Source organism: Gorilla gorilla, chromosome 2 (genome assembly GCF_029281585.2).
Source record: "Gorilla gorilla gorilla isolate KB3781 chromosome 2, NHGRI_mGorGor1-v2.1_pri, whole genome shotgun sequence".
Classification (NCBI taxonomy): domain Eukaryota; kingdom Metazoa; phylum Chordata; class Mammalia; order Primates; family Hominidae; genus Gorilla; species Gorilla gorilla.
In genome coordinates, this window is record NC_086017.1 from 136,330,498 (window position 1) to 136,353,588 (window position 23,091).

The 23,091-nt window shown below is 43.4% G+C and overlaps 1 protein-coding gene across 2 annotated transcripts in view; it reads right to left on the minus strand.

Moving 5' to 3' along the window:
- SNX4 (sorting nexin 4) overlaps positions 1 to 23,091 on the minus strand; it is a 78,550-nt gene that overhangs the window by 19,430 nt on the left and 36,029 nt on the right. Inside the window, exons 7-9 of one of the 2 annotated variants that reach the window (XM_019024626.3) lie at positions 17,130 to 17,202; positions 13,569 to 13,630; positions 6,343 to 6,408 (exon numbers count right to left, since the gene is read on the minus strand). In XM_019024626.3, coding sequence (XP_018880171.1) covers positions 6,343 to 6,408; positions 13,569 to 13,630; positions 17,130 to 17,202 — 201 coding nt within the window. The other variant, XM_063704122.1, reaches the window with a different exon arrangement.

Consider the following 23,091-nt stretch of genomic DNA (forward strand, 5'->3'; position numbering starts at 1 on the left):
TAATTTCTCTCAGCAATGTTTTATGTAGTTTTCACTGTAGAGGTCTTTCATATCTTTCATTAAATTAATACGTAAGTTTTATGTTTTGATGTTATAAATAGCATTGTTTTAAATTTTTTATTTTCAAATTGTTGTTGCTAGTATATAATAGATGTTTAGATATTAAACTTGCATCCTGCATCTTAATTAAATTCAGTTGTTGGTTAGCTATATGCAGATTTAAACTGGACCCCTTCCTGTTATCACATACGAAAATCAACTCAAGATAGACTAAGGACTTAAATGTAAAACCTAGAACTATTAAAAAAAAAAAAGAAAAAGAAAACCTAGTAAATACCATTTGGGACATAGGCTATGGCAAAGATTTCATGATGAAGACTCCAAAAGCAACTGCAACAAAACAAAAATGACAGTTGGGACCTAATTAAACTAAAGAGCTTCTGCACAGCAAAAGAAACTATCAACAGAGTAAACAGATAACTTATGAAATGGGAGAAGATATTCCCCAACTATGTATCTGACAAAGGTTTAATATCCAGAATCTATAAGGAACTTAAACAAATTAACAGGCAAAAAACAACTCAATTTAAAAATGGGCAAAGGATCTAGGAAACAAGGAGCGCCTCTTCCCGGCCGCCATCACATCTGGGAAGTGAGGAGCCTCTCTGCCCGGCCGCCCATCGTCTGAGATGTGGGGAGCACCTCTGCCCTGCCGCCCAGTCCGGGATGTGAGGAGTGTCTCTGCCCGGCCGCCCCGTCTGAGAAGTGAGGAGACCCTCTGCCTGGCAACCGCCCCGTCTGAGAAGTGAGGAGCCCCTCCGCCCGGCAGCCGCCCCGCCCGAGAAGTGAGGAGCCCCTCCGCCCAGCAGCCAGCCCGTCTGGGAAGTGAGGAGCGTCTCCGCCCGGCAGCCACCTCATCCGGGAGGGAGGTGGAGGGATCAGCCCCCCGCCCGGCCAGCCACCCTGTCCGGGAGGTGAGGGGCGCCTCTGCCCGGCCACCCCTACTGGGAAGTGAGGAGCCCCTCTGCCCGGCCAGCCGCTCCATCCGGGAGGGAGGTGGGGGGGTCAGCCCCCCGCCCGGCCAGCCAACCCGTCCAGGAGGGAGGTGGGGGGGGTCAGTCCCCCGCCCGGCCAGCCGCCCCGTCCGGGAGGGAGGTGGGGGGGTTAGCCCACCGCCCAGCCTGCCGCCCTGTCCGGGAGGGAGGTGGGGGTTCGGCCCCCCGCCTGGCCGGCCACCCGGTCCGAGAAGTGAGGGGCGCCTCTGCCCGGCCGCCCCTACTGGGAAGTGAGGAGCCCCTCTGCCCGGCCAGCCGCTCTGTCCGGGAGGGAGGTGGGGGGGTCAGCCCCCCGCCCGGCCAGCCACCCCGTCCGGAAGGGAGGTGGGGGGGTCAACCCCCCGCCCGGCCAGCCGCCCCGTCCGGGAGGGAGGTGGGGGGGTCAGCCCCCCGCCTGGCCAGCCGCCCCGTCCAGGAGGTGAGGGGCACCTCTGCCCGGCCGCCCCTACTGGGAAGTGAGGAGCCCCCCCGCCCGGCCAGCCGCCCCGTCCGGGAGGGAGGTGGGGGGGTCAGCCCCCCGCCCGGCCAGCCGCCCCGTCCGGGAGGTGAGGGGCGCCTCTGCCCGGCCGCCCCTACTGGGAAGTGAGGAGCCCCTCAGCCCGGCCAGCCGCCCCGTCCGGGAGGGAGGTGGGGGGGTCAGCCCCCCGCCCGGCCAGCCGCCCCGTCCGGGAGGTGAGGGGCGCCTCTGCCTGGCCGCCCCTACTGGGAAGTGAGGAGCCCCTCAGCCCAGCCAGCCGCCCCGTCCGGGAGGGAGGTGGGGGGGTCAGCCCACCGCCCAGCCTGCCGCCCTGTCCGGGAGGGAGGTGGGGGGTCAGCCCCCCGCCTGGCCAGCCGCCCTGTCCGGGAGGGAGGTGGGGGGGTCAGCCCACCACCCAGCCTGCCGCCCTGTCCGGGAGGGAGGTGGGGGTTCGGCCCCCGGCCTGGCCAGCCGCCCCATCCGGGAGGTGAGGGGCGCCTCTGCCCGGCCGCCCCTACTGGGAAGTGAGGAGCCCCTCAGCCCGGCCAGCCGCCCCGTCCGGGAGGGAGGTGGGGGGGTCAGCCCCCCGCCCGGCCAGCCGCCCCGTCCGGGAGGTGAGGGGCGCCTCTGCCTGGCCGCCCCTACTGGGAAGTGAGGAGCCCCTCAGCCCAGCCAGCCGCCCCGTCCGGGAGGGAGGTGGGGGGGTCAGCCCACCGCCCAGCCTGCCGCCCTGTCCGGGAGGGAGGTGGGGGGTCAGCCCCCCGCCTGGCCAGCCGCCCTGTCCGGGAGGGAGGTGGGGGGGTCAGCCCACCACCCAGCCTGCCGCCCTGTCCGGGAGGGAGGTGGGGGTTCGGCCCCCGGCCTGGCCAGCCGCCCCATCCGGGAGGTGAGGGGCGCCTCTGCCCGGCCGCCCCTACTGGGAAGTGAGGAGCCCCTCTGCCCGGCCAGCCGCCCCGACCAGGAGGGAGGTGGGGGGGGGTCAGCCCCCTGCCCGGCCAGCCGCCCCGTCCGGGAGGTGAGGGGCACCTCTGCCTGGCCGCCCCTACTGGGAAGTGAGGAGCCCCTCTGCCCGGCCACCACCCCGGCTTGGAGGTGTACCCAACAGCTCATTGAGAACGGGTCATGATGACAATGGCGGTTTTGTGGAATGGAAAGGGGGGAAAGGTGGGGAAAAGACTGAGAAATCGGATGGTTGCCGTGTCTGTGTAGAAAGAGGTAGACATGGGAGACTTTTCATTTTGTTCTGTACTAAGAAAAAATTCTTCTGCCTTGGGATCCTGTTGATCTGTGACCCTACCCCCAACCCTGTGCTCTCTGAAACATGTGCTGTATCCACTCAGGGTTGAATGGATTAAGGGCGGTGCAAGATGTGCTTTGTTAAACAGATGCTTGAAGGCAGCATGCTCGTTAAGAGCCATCACCACTCCCTAATCTCAAGTACCCAGGGACACAAACACTGCGGAAGGCCGCAGGGTCCTCTGCCTAGGAAAACCAGAGAACTTTGTTCACTTGCTTATCTGCTGACCTTCCCTCCACTATTGTCCTGTAACCCTACCAAATCCCCCTCTGCGAGAAACACCCAAGAATGATCAATAAAAAAAAAAAAAAAGAAAAAAAAAATAACCCATGCCCATGAGACAGGTATTCCCTTATTTCCTCTTTCCCCTGGCCACTGGCAACCACCAATCTACTGTCTGTCTCTGGATTTACCTATTCTGGATATTGCATACAAATGGAATCATACAACATGTGGCCTTGTGTATTTGGTTGCTTTCACTTGGCATGTTATCAAGGCTCATCTGCACTGTAGCATGCACCACTATTCCTTTTTGTTGGCCAAAAATAATATTCCATTGGATAGATTATACCACAATTTGCTTATTGATCTGTTGATGGACATTTAGTTCTTTCCACCTTTTGGCAATTGTATATAGTACTACTATAAACATTCATGCACAAGTAAAAAAAAAAAAAAAAAAAAAAAAAAAAAAAAAAAAATGGGCAAAGGAGGCCAGGCGTGGTGGCTCACACCTGTAATCCCACACTTTTGGGAGGTTGAGGCAGGAGAATCGCTTGAACCGGGGAGGAGGAGGCTGCAGTAAGCCAATAGCACCACTGTTCTCCAGCCTGGGAGACAGAGTAAGACTCTGTTTAAAAAAAGAAAAAAAGCCGGACGCAGTGGCTCACGCCTATAATCCCAGCACTTTGGGAGGCTGAGGTGGGCAGATCATGAGGTCAGGAGTTTGAGACCAGCCTGGCCAATATGGTGAATCCCCGTCTCTACTAAAAATACAAAAATTAGCCGGGTGTGGTGGCACATGTCTGTAGTCCCAGCTACTCGGGAAGCTGAGGCAGAAGAATCGCTTGACCCCGGGAGGTAGAGGTTGCAGTGAACTGAGATGGTGTCACCGCATTCCAGCCTGGGTGACAGAGTGAGACTCTGTCTTCCAAAAAAAAAAAAAAAAAAAAAAGGGCCAGGTGCGGTGGCTCACCCCTGTAATCCAAGCACTTTGGGAGGCTGAGTTGGGCAGATCACTCAAGCCCAGGAGTTTGAGACCAGTCTGGCCAAAATGGCAAAACCCTGTCTCTACTAAAAATACAAAAATTAGCCGGGTGTGGTGGTGGGCGCCTGTAATCCCAGCTACTCGGGAGGCTGAGTCAGGAGAATTGCTTGAACCTGGGAGGCAGAGGTTGCAGTGAGCCAAGATTGCGCCACTGCACTCCAGCCTGGGTGACAGAGTGAGACTCCGTCTCAGAAAAAATGAAAACAAAAATAAACATAAAAATAAAGGAGTGGGGGGAAGGACATGAACAGATACTTCTCAACAGAAGACATACATGTGGCCAACAAACATGAAAAAATACTCAACATCATTAAAGAAATGAAAATCAAAACCTCAATGAGATACCATCTCACACTAGTCAGAATGGTTATTATTATTATTATTTTTTTTAACTTAAATAACAGAGACATGTTATTGCTATGTTTCCCAGGCTGGTCTTGAACTCCTAGGCTCAAGAGATCTGCCCACCTCAGCCTGCTACAGTGCTGGGATTACAGGCGTGAGCCACTGCACCTGGCCAGAATGGTTATTACTAAAAGGTCAAAAAATAACATGCTGGCAAGGTTGCAGAGAAAGAGGAACACACACACTGCTGTTGGGAAAGTAAATTAGTTCAGCCACTGTGAAAAGCAGTCTAGAGATTTCTCAAAGAACTTAAAATAGAAGTACCATTCAACCCAGCAGTCTCCCAGTACTGGGTCTACATCTCCCAAAATATAAATTATTCTACCATAAGGATACATGCATGCCTGTGTTCACTGCAGCAGTATTCACAATAGCGAAGACATGGAATCAACCTAAATGCCATGAACGGTGGACTGGATAAAGAAACTGTGGTACATGTATACCATGGAATACTACACAGCCATGTAAGAGAATAGATGCAGCAATAAGGATGCAGCAACATGGATGCAGCTGAAGGCCATTATCCTAAGTGAATTAACACAGGAACAAAAAACCAAGTATCACATATTCTCACTTATAAGTGGGAGTTAAACATTCAGTACACGTGGATACAAAGAAGAGAACAACAGAAATCAATGCCTACTTAAGGGTGGAGGTTAGGAGGAGGGTAAGAATCAAAAAACCACCTCTCGGGTACTAAGCTTACTGGGTGATGAAATGATCTGTACACCAAATCCCCAAGTCAGGCAATTTACAAACCTGCACATGCAACCCCTAAACCTATAATAGAAGTTGGAAAAAATAAAACTAATTCAGTTGTTGGCCAGGTGTGCTGGCTCCCGCCGCTAATCCCAGCACTTTGGGAGGTTGAGATGGGAGAATCCCTTGAGGCCAGAAGTTTGAGACCAGCCTGGGAAACACAGCAAGACCCCATCTCTAAAAAAAGAAAAAAAAAGTTTTTAATTCAATCTGGGAACAGCGGCTTACGCCTGTAATCCCAGCACTTTGGGAGGCCAAGGCAGGAGGATTGCTTAAGGCCAGGAGTCCAAGATCGACCTGGGCAACATAGCAACACTCTGCCTCTACAAAAAAATAAAAAATAATTAGCCAGGCGTGGTGGCATGCACCTGTAGTCCTAGCTACTTGGGAGGCTGAGGTGGAAGGTGTGCTTGAGCCCCGAAGGTTGAAGCTGCAGTGAGCTGTGATTGTACCAATACACTCCAGCCTGGGCAGCAAAGTAAGACCTAGTCTCTTTAAAAAAAAAAAAAAAAAAAAAAAAAAAAATCAGTTGTTCTACAATATTTTTGGTTGATTGTTTATGGTTTTCTGTGTAAAAGACCTTTCAACTGAAAATATAGTTTTGCTTCTTCCTAATATTTAGGCCTCTTATTTAATTTTCTTGTCTCACCATATTGAGTAGGACCTCCAGTACAATGTTTACTAAAAGCGGCAAGAGCAAACAACCTTGCCTTTTTCTTGACCTTAAGAGAAAGCCTCAATATTTCACTATTAAGTACAATATTGGCTATAAATTTTAGACTGAGAAAATTCCCTTTTATTCCTAGTTGATGAGACTTTTTACTGTAAATGGGTGTTAAAATTCATCAAATGCTTTTTCTACATGTATGGAAATGAACATACCTTCAATGTTTTCATCTTCATTCTGTTAAAATATGAATTAGATGGATTTTCAAATGTTAAACTAAGTTTGCATTCCTGAGATAAATTTAAGTAAGATATGTACACATAGAGCGCAATATAAATGCCAGCAAACTTGATAAAAACAGAAGAATAGAAGAGTCACTAATGCTTCACTACAGGACTTCACCTCAGGCTTCACAAAAGTTCTCGAGGTACTTACACATCCATATGATGACCAGCACTCTGCAGTCCATCACCCATTTCTTTTTCTATGGCACTCCATTCACTAGGGAGTAAAAGATAAAACCAAAAGCAACATGCATTAGAGATATGGAATAGTATTAAATGGACTCTTTTCAAGATTCTTGTCTAGCTAGCTTTAAAATAATGTATAGCACCCGTATTTGGGTTTATTTTCTATAACTCAAATATGCTGTTTTCCCCTTAAGTTTAACAACTAAATGTGAAGTGAAGGCTTCAAACGTTGATGCTTGCTGCTAAGCGGAAGGTAAGTATCATACTCAACAGCTTCTGGTTATAGATAACATTCTCAGTTAGGCGGCTGATTTAAATCATTTGTAAAGGTTTTAAAAAATACGGATGCTAGCCCTACTCTTCATACTTAATCAGAAGCTGTGGGGATAGAGTGAGACATGTACATTTTTAAATACTCCATGTACGGCTCTGATGAACATACCTGATTACATGCCACTGTTCTAGTAGCTAACAGAAAAAGACAACTGTATAGAAACAGTAGGTGCAGAGTAAAGTTTTAATAATAATAATCATATTACACAAGAAAGCTACTAGAGCCACAGATCATTTTGTTGTCATTTCTGTGAAATGCTTTACATTAAAAATCTTTTTATGGAAGTTATATATGCTTATTATAGTAAACTGGGAAGATAAATCTATAATCCCAAATGCCAAGAGATAACATAATTTGATACACCTCCTTCTAGTCTTATTTGCGTAATTTAAAGTGGCTGAGATCATACGGTATATGTGAGTTTGTGTCATGCTTTTTCTAAATAGTATTTTCCCATACTATTAAAATAATTTGTTCTAAATGTCATTTTAAATGGCAACTCACAATCTTTTTAACCATTTTCCTGGCTATACAGGTTGTTTCCAATTTTTCTGCTATTTAAAGAATGTATAATAAACATCTTCAATTCCAACATATCATAAAAAATAGTATTATACTCTTAGTATAGATGAAAACTATGTATCTTTTCCCTAAAAAGTTAAAAAAAAAACAACAAAAAACACAACATTTTGTGTACAATTTCAGAGACTTCAGACAACCTGAAGTCCACCCTCACCTCTTGGATCTAGAACTCGAACTGAAAAACCACAAGGGTCGCTCTAGTATTTTGTAGCTCCATGAAACTGAAAAAAGGAAAAGACTCCAAGAATGCCTGAGAGTCAAGATTTTGGACAGGAATGAAAAATATTAATTACAACAAAAAGAAAGGTTTAGAGCTAAATTTAGTAACCCAGTCTGGTGTTCATCAAGGATAAAATCTCTAGCCCCAAACAGGTCTGTGGAAATAGGTTCTATTTGTTTATATTTCTGTACGAGACTTTGTTTAAACATAAGAGTTCCACGCTAAAAAAAGGTTTGAAAATCACTGTCCTCATCTACCCCAACAATTAAGAACAGACACTCAGGCCAAGAAACCTAACACGGTTTACTCAAAGTCAGGCAGCTGATCAGAGACAGAGCTGAGCCTAGAATCAACCTCCAACAGAGTCCTCTATCTACCAGTCCCAACTTAAGGCACTTAACTTTTTTTGTTGTCTTAGTCAAAAGAGCTTTTTGGCAGGGCATGATGACTCACGCCTATAATCCCAGCACTCTGGGAAGCCAAGGAGGGTGGATCACCTGAGGTCGGGAGTTCGAGACCAGCCTGACCAACATGGAGAAACCCCGTCTCTACTAAAAATACAAAATTAGCCAGGCATGGTGGCACACACCTGTAATCCCAGCTACTCGAGAGGCTGAGGTGGGAGAATCGCTTGAACCCGGGAGGCAGAGGTTGCGGTGAGCCGAGGTCGCGCCATTGCACTCCAGCGTGGGCAACAAGAGCAAAGCTCCGTCTCAAAAAAAAAAAAAAAAAAAAAAAAAAAAAAGCTTTTCACCACTTACCATACATAAAAAATTAAAAATTATAGAATTATTAAACACAAGTACATCTTTGTGTCTTTGAGCTTTGAGGTACATAACAAGTTGGTGTGCCTTTGCACATAGCTTTTTGAAAGAAATGTGTCTATTTTCCTGGAATCTCTTGAAAGGAACTGTAACACTGAATCTGGGAGAGACGGTTACTTTTGGTTGCTTCCATATGGATTCACAACCTATGAATTAAGATGAATATTTTAAAATGTTCAACTAACAGAACACAACATTTTAGGCTATTAGCTCCTGACTGCTTTCATCAGCTTTAAATGCATAGTTACTGGTACTTAAAACTCTTTCCTCCTCTTCTCTAAGTCTTTTGCAGAGTGAACCCCACCTATGTATTTAGTCCATTTCTGCACAGGTGGATCTGAAAGTTCCTGTCTGAGCATGAAACTAGTCCTATAAGCCCCTATGGGGAATAGCCCTTTTTTAGGCTTATCCTAAATTGGGTCAGGTGCTATCAATAAGGGAAGGAGGCTGCAAAAGGCCTAGGGATGTAAGAGCACAAAATAAACTCCTCTACTTAAATGAACAAACAAACAAAACAAACATAACATCAGCAGCACCATGAACATACTACAAAATCTTCCCTGTTTCTTCTCTGTAAGCCTAATTCCTGCTCATTTCTCACCTACATAACATCTGTTGCTTCATGTCAGTCCTTTTCTAGTACAGCTCAGTCTTTTTTCTTAGTCCATTCTCTCACTCCAACCTCCAATTGCCATAATTTTACAAAAATTACTTAAGGAATATATTGAAAAAATTTCAATTAAGAAAAAAAAGCTGATCAAACCAGCTTTGTATTTCTTCCCCTCTCAAACTGCAAACTAAAGAACAAATTATTTTTTTTTCCGATTATGTGGCCCCCAACTTTTGAATTTTTTCATTACTCTTATAGGTCAGCAGCACTGAAAAGATAAAAACCATCTCCCACAAACTGGCACTGCTCAGCAATCCTTTCCACATTCCGAAGTGTTGTCTTCATCAGTGCTTCTCAAGCTGGGATGTTTTCATCATGGATATTGGAAACCATATAATAGACATGGCACACTCTTTCTGAAGAATAAATTTTACTTAAACATTAGTGGGGAAAAATAAACTTTTAAAAATAAATATTAAAGTATCCATACAATGTAGATTTTGTATGAATTGATAAAACTCAAGCCTTCAGAGAGTTCCTGCACTTGGTACAGCTGCTTCTGGCCAATGTCGTGTGAATTGGTGAAGGGAGGTAAAGGAGGTTTTGCAGTAGGACAAGTTTAAGTATTACTGGCACCCCTCCCTCCAACCCCCAAAAGAGAATTCTCCGCACTGTTTGAGACAGACTGCCCAATGTCATTCCCCTCAATCCCCACAACCACACAATTACACAAACTTGTTCTCAAAAAAGATACCTACTTCACGGTGCCTTCTACAACTCACCTCTCCCCTGCCTTAAGACAGCTCTGCGCCTTCCCTATCTTCTCCCTTGTCCATGCTCCTATCCCTCCCCTGTCCACCATCCCACCCCAGCCCCAGCCTCTTCTCAAAAAAGTCTTATTACCCTTCAAAAATAACCACAGTTCATCTTTTTCCTCAGGCACTTTTGAAAAAAAAAAAATTCAACTTTTATTTTGGACTCAGGAAGTACATGTACATGTGCAGGTTTGTTACATGTGTACACTGGATGGTGTGAAGATTTCAGATACAAACGAGCCCATCACCCACACAGTGAGCACAGCACACAATAGTTAGTTTGTCAACCCTTGTCTCCTCCCACCCTCCCTCCCTGCTCTGGCAGTTCCCGGTGTCTACTGTTGCCATCTTCACATCCATGAGTAGGGACTTTCTTAAAAGACTAATCAATAACTTGCTGTCTTTCCTTCCTTAATCCTTCCCTCTTATTCCTAGGATCACTAGGACATAACATCATACCACTTAAACTGCTTTCCAAATTAACACCAAAGATGTACTTACCCATTTTCCCCCTTCTCATCTAAACTCAATTCTCTTTTTTGTTTTTTTTTTTGAGATGGAGTCTTGCTCTGTCACCCAGGCTGGAGTGCAGCAGCACAATCTTGGCTCACTGCAACCTCCACCTCCTGGTTCAGGCAATTTTCCTGCCTCAGCCTCCCAAGTAGCTGGGATTACAGGCACATGCCATCATGCCCGGCTAATTTTTGTATTTTTAGTAGAGATGAGGTTTCACCATGTTGGCCAGGCTGGTCTTGAACTCCTGACCTCAAGTGATCTGCCCGCATCGGCCTCTTAAAGTGCTGGGATTACAGGCGTGAGCCACTGTGCCTGGCCTAAATTCAATTTCTCTACAGTATAACTCCAAGAGTTATTGAAGTGTTCCCTTCACTTCCTTGACTTTGAATACTCCATGTTCCTCATCAATTTCTTGCCTGATCCCTGAATGCAGATATTCCCTTGAGTCTCTTGTAGACTTGCTCTAACCCTGTAATATTATCAACTAACTCTATGTTTTAAAAAATCACTCTGTAAGGACACACTTTATATATACAACTCATATTCTCACTAGCTTCTTAAATTCCTGATCCAAATTTCTAACTGCTTAATAAAAATCTTTAGTTAGAATGCAATTTATCCACATGAGAACCCTCAACCTCATCCCTCAAACCCACCATTCCACCTACATTCTCTATCACAAATCCTTAGGCACTCAACTGCCCTAAATTAAATCTTGGTATTCTTGGCACCTACCATGGTAACAGGAGCTCAGTTACCGTGTGCTGAATGACTGAAAAAAATCCACTGGTAAGTCTATCATTTAGGTCTCTTTATTCTTCACTGGCAACTGCTGTAGTTCAGATCTTGATTAAATTACCTCAACCACCTCTGGTCTTTCTGGCTCAGTTTTCATAAGATGTTTTTATTTATTATCTATTTTTGTTTTTATTTTTTTGAGAGACAGGGTGTTGCTCTGTCACCTGGGCTGGAGTGCAGTGGTGTGATCATAGCTCACTATAACCTTGAACTCCTGGGCTCAAGTGTTCCTCCCATCTTAGCCTCCCAAACAGCTAGGACTATAGGCATGTGCCACCATGCCTAATTTTTAAACTATTTTTGTAGAGATGGGGTCTTGCTATGTTGCCAAGGCTTGTCCTGAACTCCTGGCCTCAAGCGATCCTCCTTCCTTGGCCTCCCAAAGTGCTAGGATTACAGATGAGAGCCACCACATCCAGCCTCATGAAATTTTTTAAATGTAAAGTGGCTAATAATTTATTAAGCTGGCAAAAAAAACAAACCTGTACAATATTTATCATGTGGCATTAATGCAAATAATTTTCTTTAAATTTGATTCAACCAATTGATCTTTTGTCTACCTGCCTCTCAAATTAATTAAAAAGTTCATTTATTAACTATAATAAATGTGCTACCTTTGAGAATGTTTAGTTTATGTTAATTCCCCCCCCCATGTCTCCTATGGGATATAATTTTTGTTTTTAAATAAGCATTGTTCCCAAGCTTAATTGGGTTCCTGTTTGAGTAATACTAAAAATTAGAGATGACTTGTGCATAAATCTAAAAGCAATTAATATTAAGTCAGACAGTATGAGGTAGACTTCAAAAAGTATAATACTATTTGTCTTTCTTCCCATTATACTATTCTTTTACAGTTGACCATATATTTTCACAGACCCTGGTCCTAGTTATGAAGAGTTTACATTTTTATAATATCAATAAGCTTCTTTTAATTAAAAAAGTCATATAACCTTGATCTGTCTCAACTGACATTTAATTTTAATGTATTGATCAACCAAAGACATATGGATAACCTACTACTCTAATAAAGGAATTAAATAAATTTAAATCTCTATCTCACATCTTACATTCAAATAAATTATAGCTGAATCAAAAATTTATGAAACCACAAAATACAAAAGAAATGAGAATTTTTTTTCCCCACCTAGAACCCACCACCTGAGAAAAACTTTCTTTCATTTTTTGAGATGGAGTCTCACTCTGCCGCCCAGGCTGGAGTGCACTGGCGTGGTCTCAGCTCACTGCAACCTTCACTTCCTGGGTTCAAGCGATTTTCCTGCGTCAGTCTCCTGAGTAGCTGGGATTATAGGAGCCCACCACCATGCCTGGCTAATTTTTGTATTTTTAGTAGAGATGAGGTTTCACCATGTTGGCCAGGCTGGTCTCAAACTCCTGACTTCAGGTGATCCACCCGCCTTGGCCTCCCAAAGTGCTGGGATTATAGGCATGAGCCGCCATGCCTGGCTGAGAAAATTTTTTAATAATCCGAAGTAGGGGACCAGGCATGGTGACTCATGTCTGTAATCCTAGCACTATGGGGGGCCGAAGCCAATGGATCACCTGAGCTCAGGAGGTCAAGATCAGCCTGGGCAACATAATAAAGTCCCATCTCCGCAAAAAAATATAAAAAGTAGCAGAGCATGGTGATGTGTGTCTGTAGCCTCAGCTACTTGGGAGGCTGAAGCAGGAGGATCACTAGAGCCTGAGGGGCAGAGGTTGCAGTGAGCCAAGACCACACCACTGCACTCCAGCCTCGGTGACAAAGTGAGACCCTGTATTAAAAAAAAAACCGGGTGCAGTGGCATACACCTGTAATCCAGCATTTTAGGAGGCCGAGGCGGGTGGATCACGAGGTCAGGAGTTCAAGACCAGCCTGGTCAACATGGTGAAACCCCATCTCTACTAAAAATACAAAAAAAAAGCCAGGTGTGGTGGCAGGTGTCTGTAATCCCAGCTACTTGGGAGGCTGAGGCAGAGAACTGCTTGAAACCAGGAGGCAGAGGTTGCAGTGAGCTGAGATTGTGCCACTGCATTCCAGCCTGGGCGACAGAGCAAGACTCCATCTCGAAAAAAAAAAAACAAAAAACGGCTGGGTGCAGTGGCTCATACCTGTAATCCCAGCACTTTCGGAGGCCTAGGCAGGCAGATCACTTGAGGTCAGGAGTTCGAGACCAGCCTGACCAACACGGTGAAACCCCATCTCTACTAAAAATACAAAATTAGCCCAGTGTGGTGGCGCATGCCTGTAATCCCAGCTACTGGGGAGGATGAGGCAGGAGAATCACTTGAGCCCAGGAGGCAGGGGTTGCAGTGAGCCAAGATCACATCATTGCATCAGCCTGGGTGACAAGAGAGAAACTTCATCTCAAAAAACAAAAACAAACAAAAAAAGAAATAATCTTCTCTCCACACTCATAAATGTTCAAGAATTATTGTTTTCAGGCAAAAAGGTAATTAAAGCTAATTATTTTTAAAGTTTGTATGATGCTTACCTGAAAACTCGACCATAATTCCCATGTACTTTATATACACCATAGAGTCGATCTGCTACTCTCTGAAATAAATATTTAATAGAAATTGCTTTTAGGTCAAAGTTATATCCTCATCCAAAAAAAAGACCCAAAAAACAAAAAACATGCTTACTACAATAAACTTGGAAATAGAAAAAAGAAAAATAGTAATCTCCGAAAATCCCATCCCCCTAAAACTAAAACCAGTGCTCTTACCATATTTATCATATCTTATACTTTTGTACTTCTTTTTCTGCAAAGTTTTTAATTACTGTTTTTAAATTGCCTACAGCAAGAGTGGTAATATGCTTACCCATCAGGTATTTAATAAATACCACTATAAATAGTTGCATAAAATTCCACTAAGTAGTGTATAAGACATACAAGCATTCCTTGTTGAATAATCTTGTTGGGATTCAGTTATTCTTAATTTTTCAGTATTATAAAAAGTTATCTCTGAGAATAAGCCTTTTTCCTTCAGATTGTTTCCTTATAATAAAATCCCCAAAGTGGAATTAACCAAGGGAAAGGATACATTTTCAATTCTATTGAGATATAGTTTTATATATAAACGCTGAATACATGCATATACTTCTATGCTACTTTGTCAAAAGATAACTCCTAACCAACGAACACATTATTTTAATAACAACAGAATTACAATTTACATCACTGAAATGTGAACTGCCTAGCCATTCACAGAAATTTTACAAGTTAAAACAAAACCTCAATATGGTAATTAATTTGCTTTACGTTCCCCCAAAGCATTACGAAAACAAACTGGAAGACCAAAGGCTCATCCTACAAAAAGCTCTAGAAAAAATTTCTGGTATACGGTTTCTAAGTATAAGCTCTAAGGATAAATTAGCTCCCTGATTCCTTACCCAAACATGAGTATGAGGAATTAGACATTAATGATAGAACAAATCAACCCTTTCAAGATCTCATCTTACAGTGACAGAACCGCCACTGCAAATACTTCAAGTAGGTGTATGAGGATCATAAAATGTTTTCCATCTGTTGTTGGCCTGCTCTGAGGAAACACGTACCCACTAGACTAGGGGTTAACACACTACAGGTCTGCCACTTGTTTTGTAAACAGAGTCTCACTGGAGCACTGTCAGGTTCACAGTGGAGCTGAATAGATGCAACAGAAACCATAAAGCTAACAAAGCTGAAAACACCTCCCATCTGGCCTTCAGAAAAAAGATGCTGGCCCCTACATTAGAACCAGCTTTCAGGACAAAGCTCATAGTCCTACTCCTACTTGAAACTCTTACAGGTTGTCCCCAGACCTCTAAACTAATTTCTCTAGGATGTCATTTCCTCCTCCTCCTTCTTCTTCTTCTTATTACTATTATTATTATTATTATTTTGAGACGGAGTCTCACTCTGTCTCCCAGGCTAAAGTACAGTGGCACGATCTCAGCTCACTGCAATCTCTGCCTCTTGGGTTCAAGCTATTATCCCACCTCAGCCTCCCAAGTAGTGGGGATTACAGGCATGCACCACCACGCCCAGCTAGTTTTTGTATTTTTAGTAAAGACCATGCTGGTCAGGCTGGTCTCAAACTCCTGACCTCAAATGATCTGCCCACCTTGGCCTCCCAAAGTGCTGGGATTACAGGTATGAGCCACTGTGCCTGGCCCCCAAGTATTTTTTGAGCAGTCTGTGCAGTGTTGAATGTTTTTCTTTTTTTTTTTTTTTTAAGTGGTTCCATCATCAAGTAAGGTTGGGAAACACTGAGACAATAAAATTTAACAGTTTTTTTTCTGTAGGACCTTTTAGAACTTTAACACCACATATGAATCATGACTGCTCAAGGGAGATACGGTTTGCAGTAGGGAACATCTTACAGGGTTAGCATTCCAGAGAATATATGATGGAAAATGTCATTCTAACACTAACTTTTCTAGATCCCTGTACTTTTAGATACCAAACCTCCTTCCTAAAAGCTTAGCATTCATCCTCTACTAAGATATTAAGCATGGAAGAAAAGAGAAGTTGCTGAAAAACCACTTAAGAAAAAAAAAAAAAAACTAGAAGCAATGTGAGGGTACAATGCAGATTCTCTGAATGTTTGTCCCCCATTTGCACCTCCCACGAGAACTATTGCCTAATTTGTCTGGGTAATTTCTAGGCAACCAAAGGTCCACAAATTTTATCTCATTAATCCACAGTCCTTTCTAATACCCAGTTCTTGACTCTAGCCTAATAATTCTCACAGGTAACTTTTATGAGAAGGTATCTTATAATTTATTCGAAGAGTCCAACGATACTCTTGAACAGTTAAACTGGAGATCAAGACAATATAAGACCTTCAGAAGAATTTTTTCCCTTATTGTATTTTTTCTGTACTGTCATGGAAATCTTGAAACATACAAAAAGCATATAGAACAGAAGGATATACCTCCATTTCTCAACACCCAGCTTCAGTAATTATTATATGGCCAAACTCATTTCTCCTAAAACTGCCCCCACTCTCCACTGCTCATCGGTGGACTCTTATTAAAACAAATTCCAGGCAATATATTTCATTTCAAGAGGATTCTGGCCAGGCATGGTGGCTCATGACTATAATCTCAGCTCTTTGGGAGGCTGAGGTGGGCAGATCACTTGAGGCCAGGAGGAGTTCGAGACCAGCCTTGTTAACATGGTAAAACCCCATCTCTACTAAAAATAAAAATTAGCCAGGCATGGTGCTGCATGCCTGTAATCCCAGCTACTCAGGAGGCTGAGGCAGGAGAATTGCTTGAACCCGGGAGGTGGAGGTTGCAGTGAGCTGAGATTGTGCCACTGCACTCCAGCCTGGGTGACAGAGCGAGACTCCATCTCAAAATAATAGTAATAATAATAATAATAATAATAATAATAATAATAATAAAGAGGATTCCAGATTCCAATCAGCATAAAATGTGACCTTACCTGGTATCCTAGTCTCTTTCGATGCCTTTGGCACAGGCATGTTCTAAGGTTCCTTCTAGGTTGCCACAAGGGACCAGAGCGGATGGTACATTTTCCAGGTACATTAATTTACTGAGAAGTATTTCCCTCTTTGCCTATTACAGCTGAACTATATGGTTAAGTATAATTATTATTCCTTGATTTCTAGTCCCTTTTGTCATGGCAGACTATTATCTGAAATTAGTTTATTTGGTAGAATTTAAGAGCACAGACACAGGATGGCCTAACACCTATAAACTATTTCACAGACCTTTAAAAAAAAACATGAAAAAATATGATATGTAGATCTAAAATCCTACACTTATTTACATTCCAGCACTGAAACGGCAGGCCTTTTGATAACATCCAAAACAACTATTCTATTACAAACCATGGAGAGAAAACAGGCTAAGTGAGTTGTTTATGACAGAAACCATTGCACATTTTTTTTTAAAGTGCAGTTTGGATGATGAACATATAAATTCAAATGCAAAAATCAGTTATTCATGATAAATACCACCTACTACTTGAAAACAGAATGATTACATGAGAAGCACTTCCTTATGCATGTGCATCAAAAAGCTTTTGGGGACCACTTACAGCTCTGACTCGAAGAAGATGTGAGATGACAGACTGCAGTTCATCACTATAGTGCTTAAGGTCAGTAAATCTCCTGAAACAGGAAACAAATAAAACATCGTTTTTCAAATGAAAACAAGCAGTCAAAAACTGAAAGAAAAAACAGTAGTTCCCGACAATAACAAAACTGATTCTATTTAACCATATGCTGGCCTTAAACATTTACACACCAATATAAATCCAAAAAACTCTAAAATAAAATGATACTTTCTTTTGATATTTTGAAAGTCAAGACATCACACTTCATAATTTACCTCGTGGAACTGAGATAGACAAAAAAAATCTGCTGGTATGAAAAATTACTTTGAAAATACAAAACAGGAAAAACTTTAAGGAGCTAAAAGATACATTAGGGTGCAATCATAAACTCATGGTCTCTAACCTCAATCTTAATTCTGCTCAAGTAATTTGCTTCCCTCATCTATTAACTGCCATTTTCCATAAGGACCAAAAACTTCTGATGCACCATCTGTCATTCTCCAAACAACCAAGCTTCACAGATAAACAAAAACCATCAGATGGGAACGACTCCCACCTCTACCTCCTGCCAATCAACTTACACACTTCCCCATATCTACATCATTTTTTCCCTCCCACTAGGATTTCTTCCCATCTAACGCTCTAGATTCCATTCCAGTTACACCCCATTATTCCTGTTTCCTAACTTCCTATCTCTATAAACTTCTTCTCATCAGCATATCAATTAACTCAGGTCTCTCATAGATTAAAATACACACTCCCTTGACAACACACCCAGCTATTAACACCCTGTCAATATCCACCCCTTTTATAGCCAAGCTTTCACAAGGCATCACTTCCCCAGCAATAACCACTTCTTCCATTCCCATTCACTGCACAGCCTATGAGAATCTAGCTTCTGCCTCCAGCACTATATAGTAGGGAAATATTCCTGACAAAGTCACCAACTATTTTCATGTTGTAATATCCAGTGATCAATCTTAGTTCTCCTCTTACTTGATCCTTTTGGCAATGCAACAGCTGACATCATCCTCCTTCTCAAAAATCTGTTTCCTTGTCAGTATTATTTTCTCATGGCTTTCCTTTTATTTCATTCTCTGGTCACTCCTGAAGCTTCTTTTGTAGTACTCACTTCCTTCACCCATCTCTTATATCTCCAACTAGTCTGCAAAAAATTCCTGAAATCTTTTTTTTTTTTTTTTTTTGAGACGGAGTTTCACTCTTGTTGCCCAGACTGGAGTGCAATGGCGCAATCTTGGCTCACCGCAACCTCCGCCTCCCAGGTTCAAGCAGTTTTCCCGCCTTAGCCTCCCGAGTATCTGGGATCATAGGCATGTACCACCACACCCGTCTCTCTTTAGTAGAGACAGGGTTTCTCCATGTTGGTCAGGCTGGTCTTGAACTCCCAAACTCAGGTGATCGCCTGCCTTGGCCTCCCAAAGTGCTGGGATTACAAGCGTGAGCCACCATGCCTGGTCGAAATGTTTCTTAAAAACACTACCGATGGTCTCTCAGAGGGATGTGAATACATCAAGGTCCTCGTGGGACTCAGGAATCTGAATCTGAATTTTATAGCTCATCCACAGGATTCACATGCTGGTAGTCCTCAGGTTATACTTTATGTTTCTTTCGTTCTTTTTTTTTAAAGGCCCGGTACTGTGTCACCCAGGTTGGAATGCAGTGGCTTGATCCTAGCTCACTGCAGCCCTTGATCCACCTGCCTCAGCCTCCCAAACAGCTGAGACTACATATGGGCATCACCATGCCCAGCTGACCTCAGGTGGTTATACTTTGAAAACATCCTTAAAGTGCTGGCATTCTTCAAAGTTCGGTCCTGGGTCCTCAGCTATCTTCCAATCAGTCTTTCAATCTATACATTCCTATGTGACTTGTCATTCACAAAGCTTCATGATTATGATCTACATATTGCTAAATTCCAAATTTCTACCATCAGCCCAAATCTCTCTTAACTCCAGATCTATAAAACCAACTGATTTAGTAGACATTTGTACTTGCTTCCATAGCCAAAGCTCAACCTATCTTCCACTACTCCTCAAATCTTTCCCTTGTGCTCCCTTGCACTCTAAAGAATGAAAACCCAAGTGCCATCTGTATTTCCTTCTCCTCTCCTTCACCTCATACATTCCACTAATTGCGCAGTCTGTTGATTCTACCTCCTAAACATTGCCCCAATCCACTCACTTTTCTCTGGTCTCTCTGCCAATGCCCTAAATTCAGATTAGCATCATCATCTCTCATCAGTCCTCCTGACTGGCCTCCTAGCCCACTCCCACACTCCTCTAATCTACTGTCCACTCTGCTTGGATGATCTTCCAAAGTCCAAATCTATACCACCCCCTTGCTTTTAGGCAGCTTTCTACTGCAAAGGTTATCCGCTGATCCTGAGACAAAGTCCAAACTCTGTAATGTGGCTTAAAAAACTTTTCACAGACCTCAAGTATTCAGTTACTGTGGTTCATTGAAATAAAGAGGCAGTGGTGAAGTTGAGGACATCAAATCACTAGATAAAATACTTAACCACTCTTACTCCCCCAAGGCAGTGTTTTTCAGCAAGGAAAATAATTTAGGGATAAAAGAGTTGGCAAGATTGGCTCCCAGTTAAGTAGAGTACAAATCTCCCTTTTTATATCCAAGATGGAAGGTGGAAAATGTACACTTGCATTTGTAGGATAAAACTTTGAAGGAATATAAACCTAAAAACTAACACGGTGTTACTCTCTGGGGAGGGGAAATGGATAGAGAGGAACAGGAATGAGACTTTTCACTGTACAACTTTTCCGTACTTATCAATCTACATATATATCTGGTTAACCATAAGAATATATTATGTACTCCAAAACATTTAAATAAAATTAAATTTATATATAAATATATATAAATATGTATTTTATATAAATATATAAAATCTCAGATAACTGTGAGCGGCTTTCTTTACGTAGAGCCAGTTACAACTGAGCTGGTACGATTTTCCCTTAGAAGTTTTATGATTTGAATTTAAGTTTCAAGAGGCTAATACTTTGTTAAACTCTGATCAGATCTTCCTGTGCTGGGTCCCAGGAGCTAGAAATTCTAAAGATCAGGTCTTCTGGAGCTTCTCCAGAACTGATTAGGTCCCCTAAAAGTGTTTCTTTGTCAGCTTCCATACTCAGGATCTGGCAGGACTACAAAATTCTTAGCTGTCATATTTGGATATGAGAAATGTATAAGAATATAAACAGTAAGCCTCAGAATACTTAAATTAGGTGAAGCAGAGGTTTCTGGAGTTGAAAGGTCTTAACACCTTTGGTCACAGAACATATAAGGCACACTAAAGTTTCTCTGTTTGATTAACACATTGGTACAATCTCTTGTGAGGGGAGAGGAGTGACAACACAAATCATCCCCAGGTGATCACATCACCAGAAAGTCAGGGCTAAAAGATTCTAAACACCTAGGGGACAGAGACAGATGTGCACCTTTGAAAAAAATCACAATTACTGGGAAATCAGAAGACCTAAAGGTGAAGAGTGAAAAATTCATCAAGTCTTAGATAACAATGTATGTTTAAGAAATAAAGGAATGAATTTTCTGAAAACGAGGGTATAACTTCTTAGCCCAAGTCAAAATCTAGAATGTCTGCATATTAAAATGAGGAATCTTATCATAAATGATTAGGTGTTCTTAGAGAAATATTAAAGACTAAAAATCATATATAACGTCAGAATGTTGCAGTTTCACTTGAAAACAGGGAGTTTAAAAAGAGGACAGTCCATACTAGGAAGATGGTGACATAAAACTTCCCTCCTGAAATACTATCTAAAATCCCTGTCTTAGAGACATGCAAAAGTGAATGTGTAAATGCAGACTCTGATAAGACTGTAGTTTGAGGTTGTCTATATCCAAACCCAATATGTCCTACGGCCTGAATCAGTCATATTTTCTATTCTCCTCAAAGTACACCTATTGCCATTACAGGCTTTATGTTTCCCTTTATTTTCCATATTCTTTTTGAGACGGGTTCCAGCTCTATCACCCAGCCTGGAGTGCAGTGGCACGATCTTGGCTCACTGCAACCTCTGCCCCTTGAGTTCAAGTGATTCTCCCATTTCAGCCTCCCGAGTATCTGGGATTACAGGTATGTGCCACCATGCCTGGTTAATTTTTATACTTTTAGTAGAGACGGGGTTTCACCATGTTGGCCAGGCTGCCCTCGAACTTCTGACCTCAAGTGATCTGCCCACCTTGGCCTCTCAAAGTGCTGGAATTACAGGTGTGAGCTACCATGTCTGGCCTTATTCTCCATATTCTTTAACATACTTTTAGTAAGTAAGCCTGGACAGGTGCCTCTCCTAATCAGATGTCATCCATTTCTCAAGACTCATGTTGAAAAGACCCTCCATCAAGGCTTTTTGAGAATGCTTCTCTCCAATCTCAAAGGCAAAAACATGGCTAGGTGCAGTGGCTCACATATGTAATCCCAGCACTTTGGGAGGCCAAGGTGGGAGGATCACTTGAGACCAGCCTGAGCTGGTGAGACCCTGTTTCTGCAAAAAGTACAAAAAATTAGCCAGGCCGGGTGGATCACCTGAAGTCAGGAGTGCGAGACCAGCCTGGCCAACATGGTGAAACCCCGTCTTTACTAAAAATACAAAAATTAGCTGGGCGTGGTGGTGGGCGCCTGTAATCCCAGCTACTTGGGAGGCTGAGGCAGAAAGAATTGCTTGAACCCGGGAGGCGGAGGTTGCAGTGAGCCAAGGTCACGCCACTGCACTCCAGCTTGGCCAGAGTGAGACTCCATCTCCAAACAAAAACAAAAACAAAAACAAAAAACCAGCCAGCCAGGTGTGATGGCACTTGCCTATAGTCCCAGTTACGTGGGAGGCTGAGATGGGAGGATCATTTGAGCCTGGGAGGTCGAGGCTGCAGTGAGCTGAGATCACACCACTGCACCCCAGCCTGGGTAACAGAGCAAGACTTTGTCTCAAAAACAACAAAGGCAAAAACACAGCTTGGGATATAACTTATCTATTTTATATGGCTTTCCTTTTTTTTTTTAGACAGAGTCTCACTCTGCTACCCAGGCTGAAGTGCACTGGCACAATCTCGACTCACTGCAGCCTCCACCTTCCTGGTTCAAGTTATTCTCGTGCCTCAGCCCCCCAAGTAGCTGGGATTACAGGCATGTGCCACCATGCCTGGCTAATTTTTGTAGTTTTGGTAGAGACAGGGTTTCACTATGTTGCCCAGGCTGGTCTTGAACTCCTGGCCTCAAGTGATCCGCCTGCCTTGGCCTCCCAAAGTGCTGGGATTGGAGACATGAGCCACCGTGCCCGGCCTTATTTGGAGTTCATATTTGCATACGGCTGTAGTTTTCTCTACCTAGCTATTATACTGAAAATAAATCAAGCCATACAGATTGTCTTATGCTTCTTTACAACTTGTGCAACTATTACCTAAGATAAAGCCCTGAAAGAAAAGAAACTGTAGTCTGAGTGACTGTTAGAAATCATAAATGACAGTCCACTCCCCACCATCCTCTTCTTCTAGTTTCTACACTTTGGTTCTTGCCTCCCTATCTGTAAGCATTCTGTTTTTTTGAGAGGGAGTCTTGCTCTGTTGCCCAGACTGGAGTGCAATGGTGCGATCTCGGCTCACTGCAACCTCCGCCTCCCGGGTTCAAGCAATTCTCCTGCCTCAGCCTCCTGAGTAGCTGGGATTACAGGTGTGCCCCACCACACCCAACTAATTTTTGTATTTTTAGTAGAGACGGGATTTCACCATGTTGGCCAGGTGGGTCTCGAGCTCCTGACCTTGTGATCCACCCACCTCGGCCTCCCAAAGTGTTGGGATTACAGGCGTAAGCCACCGCACCTGGCCTCTGTAAGCATTCTTAATACGATGTACCTTGAGCTCCTTGAAGAAAACTCACTATATAGATTTTTCT